The 4,286-nt window shown below is 34.7% G+C and overlaps 1 protein-coding gene across 1 annotated transcript; it reads right to left on the bottom strand.

Annotated features, from left to right (window-relative positions):
- Nucleotides 1-2,864: 2,864 nt before the first annotated feature.
- Nucleotides 2,865-3,890, bottom strand: LOC123205605 (cyclin-dependent kinase F-4-like). Its single transcript, XM_044622594.1, has one exon. It carries the CDS (start codon nt 3,888-3,890, stop codon nt 2,865-2,867), a length of 1,026 nt encoding a protein of 341 aa, XP_044478529.1.
- Between the last annotated feature and the right edge of the window lie 396 nt (nt 3,891-4,286).

Here is a 4,286-nt window from a genome sequence, read left to right on the forward strand (position 1 = left end):
TGGAGCCAAACTCAAACTCAATTTACTTGAGTTTAGCTCGATTTTGAACTCAAATAGAGTTTTAAGTTCAACTTGATATCATAGACAAGTAAAACATTACAAATATAATATCATTTTGATATGTATTAGTTGAAATAATGTTGTTTTAATCGATTTGTATCAAAACTTTTTGGGCTTACGAACTTGGTTAGTTGAACATCCCTAAAACTTGAGTTTAAATTCGTTTAAGTCAAACTTATTTATAACTTATTTGAGCTGAACTCGTTTATTACTTATTTAAGCTGAACTTAAACTTAAGCTCAGCTTAAATTGATCCTTAACCTTATCCCATTACTTGGAACATGATTTGTTAAACTTAGGAGAATGATACAACCCACTTTTTCTTTATGCTGGGTTGGCATGTGCCGTGCAAAATTTTTTGCGTTGGCCCCCGACCCTTTGACAAGTTCATGTATGTATATTTTTGTTGCAGCCATTGTTAGTAGGGTTAGACTCGAACCAAGTCCGTTTTGACTCAAACCAAGTACGTTCTTGCTCGAGCTTGAGTTTAAACTCGGCTCGAATGATCCTAAAACGAGCTAGCCCTATATGAGCTTGGTGGAGTTCAAGCTACTCGTTAAATTTTTTAATTAAAAATTTTGATATAAAATAACGTCGTTTTGATCAATATGTATTAAAACGATGTCGTTTTAATAACGAAAAATGAACCGAATTGAATTCAAGCTAAATTTGAGCTTGGCTTTCACAAACTCAACAAACTCAAACTCAATTTGAATCTAGCGCTAGCTATCAATGTCAGAAGACTTTCATAGCTGCAAGATTTCACATTTATATAGATGCAGGGGATCTTCCTATTCTATTTATAAGTTATAATAATTTATTTTATATGTATTATTCGACAATTTCCTCAGATATTTGTAGGGTAAAAGACTTATTCCCATTTTGTTCATTCACAAACTTTTATAATTAACATAAATTTTTAAATTTATGAATATAATTATTATTTAATCAATAATATTATAAAAATAAAATTTTATTTTATTTTTATCCTTTAATTTAAATATCCAAATTAAATTTGATCTCATATCCACCTCCCACGATTTGCATTTCTTTTCTCCGCCCAACTTCTCCATCTCCAGCTGCCGTCTTCAGCTCACTCTCTCTCTCTCCCGGCGCTCTCTCTCCATTTTATCGGTGAAGCCAATTGACTTAGGTACAAGCTCTCGTCCGGTCAGTCCTCTGACATAAATTTCTACAAACCAGAATTCCAGTGCAGTTTCTTCTTGGAGGCAAAAGCAGCCGTCGTCAAGAGGAGATGTCAAGAAGAGTAGAAGGCAGCCTCAAACTGAATCAAAGGATGCAGCTCCACAAATAAAATGGATTTAGTAAGTATTTTGCAGATGTGATGTTCCGAAGCCTTCTGGTTTGATCACAAGAAGTTTCTCAATAGAGATTGTATCACCTGATATCAATTAATACACGAATCAAGCCGAGAAAATTATAATTTTCTTTTAGATCAGATTCTTTCCGTAAATAGAATTCAGTCCAACAACCAGGAACCAGAAATGCGCCCAACGTGCGGAACTTCAATTTAGTTATTTTTTTTGTTTATTGACCTTTGCTAAATCTCTGTTTGCACTTTTCTTAATGCGAACTCTATGAATGATGGAGAGTACTGACACTATTTTTTTTCAAGGTTAATGCAGTAAACCTGCTGGTAGAAGATTCGTGATGCAAAGTATTTCTGCAATTTGAAGGTGCAAGGCCTCCTGTCTTAATATGCCGAGGAGAGAATCCATAGGTGCTGAGTTTTGCTATATATATATACATTTTTGTTGCAGTCATTGTTCTTGTTAGTCTCATAAGACTTTTAGAGCTGCAAGATTTCTCATTAGGTGCAGATGCAGTGGATCTTCCTCTTCTTTATATAAATTATCATTATTAATTTTATATATGTTATGAGACAAGAATAGTCTCTCTGTAATAAACATAATTCTCTAAATATGTTCATTTTCCTGAGTTATTTACAATATGATGTGCAGAGACCAAGCTTAGTCTAAACAGTGACATGCAGGGGCGAACCTGCCAAATGTTAAGGGTAGGCCTCAACTTTTATGAAAAATCAAATAATTCATGGAAGCAGAAAACAGAGTGTGTTTGGGCTAGAATTAGTACGTATTCACCCTTAACAATAACGGAGTCATGGAGACCCCTTAATAAAAATCCTGGGTCTGCCAATGGTGACATGGAACACAAATATATGTAAATTTTAAACCCATTAAATGTTACAAAAAATTCGGTTCGAAGTCGGACTCCATAGTTGGACGCTCCACAAAATAATATTAATTGCAATTAGTCTTTTGCATTAGTAATGCAATCCTTTTGGCCTTTAAATGATTCTGTGCAAATTGTTAAAGAAGAATGTTGCAAGAAGTCGAGTAGATCAATTAAAATTACTAAGATGAGTAAATTCTAATTAACAAATAATGATATGAGCAAAGAGGTTAACAATTCTGGATGAAACCGCACCTCTAATCTAAAATTTATTTGACTAATATAAATAAAATAGTATGAAAAATCTAGCTGTTGATGTAATTGATAACCAAACAATCATCTTCTGAACTGGCTTCAGCCCAAACGATGAACAAATTGCACAGAACCATTGATTGAACTGCTGAATTTGGATTAGTTTCCACAGAATCTCAAGAACCCATTTGAAATTGCTTTAAACTAAACAATTTACAACAAATTCGAAATAAAAACTAATAAGATGTGGCTTTCTTTCAAATTTAAAATAAAAACAAATAGTGACAAAACTTCCAAAACTAATTCGAACTTCTTTCTTTCAAAGTGTAACTCTATTCTCAGCATTGCAATCCTACTCCTGTCTCCATCATAAGATTTGGCTTCAGGCGCTTCCGAGGACCAACGGTTATGTCAAATTCTGAAACTTTATCATTCCTCTTCACTGCTCTCCTTGGCACTTTAAATCCTGGAGGTACACCAAGAAAAGAAAGTGGAGCCCAAAAGCCATTATTCCTGAAGAAAGGATGTTGCAAGGCTTGAGCAGCTGTTGGCCTCTTGCAAGGATCCCAAGAACAAAGCCATGAAATCAAACTAACAGCATCCTCACTCACAGATGGCATGAACCTTGACAAGTTGACTCCTGGTAACTCTGGAAATTGATACCTTAAACTTCTTGCCAAAAGTAATCCTTCAGGCCAAGTCTCCTCAGTTGGAGTGCCTAAAACTCTGCAAATCTTGAACATCTGGTCGATTGTATCTTTTCCAGGAAAAATAGGGTGCAATGTATACATCTCAGCCATTACTGCACCCACAGCCCACATATCAACTTTTCTATTATAACTGCCAGACTTTAACAACACTTCAGGTGCTCGGTACCAAAGAGTTGTAACATACTCAGTGTACGGTGGTTCAGAATCTATCTTCTTTACCATTCCGAAATCAGCAATCTTGATTATGTTCTCAGAAACAAGCAGGTTTTCAGGCTTCAAGTCACGATGGAAATAATCCTTTTGGTGTATGTGGTTGAGACCTAGAAGAATTTGAAAACACCAGCTTCTCACCTCAAAGTCAGAGAATAAAGACTCCCTTTGACGAATAATCCGATTAAGATTGGTTTGCATGTACTCAAAGACAAAGTATAAAGAATCATGTTGTTTAATAACTTCTTGAAGCTTGACAATGTTAGGATGTTTCATCTTGCCTAACGACTTCACTTCTCTCAGATTTATGCAATCCTCCCAAGAATGATATCTTTTTCGTAACTTTTTGATGGCAACTACCTCGCCTGTACGCTTATCAAAAGCTTTCCAAACTTTCCCATAAGCCCCCTCACCAACACGTTGAATGGCCTGAAAATTCTCCATTGTCATCTAACAAAAGAAGAGAGGAGTGCTTAGCCCCAAAAAATAAAAAAAAAGCTTAGAGAAACAAAAAAAAGTGAAACTAAGATGAAGAATTGTGATTGTATCTTCACGTATTTATAACAGATCATAATGACTCTCCTACTTCATTCAGGTTTCAGAAATCAGAGTTTTACAAGTGCTTGATTAGTAACTAAATTTTGATAGTTAACAGTAATCTTTTTAAGTATTAGTTTGTGTTGGACTCAATTAACCAAAAAGAAGACTATAAAGTTTCCTAATCTGTTAAAGATTTAGGAATTAGAGTTGGACAAGAATGTATTATCTCAGCTGAATCCAATGATATTCAACTATGATTCTTACAGAATTTAGATTATCAAAAGAGAGATTTAAGTTGAG

The sequence above is a fragment of the Mangifera indica genome, unplaced genomic scaffold (genome assembly GCF_011075055.1).
Source record: "Mangifera indica cultivar Alphonso unplaced genomic scaffold, CATAS_Mindica_2.1 Un_0010, whole genome shotgun sequence".
Classification (NCBI taxonomy): Eukaryota; Viridiplantae; Streptophyta; class Magnoliopsida; order Sapindales; family Anacardiaceae; genus Mangifera; species Mangifera indica.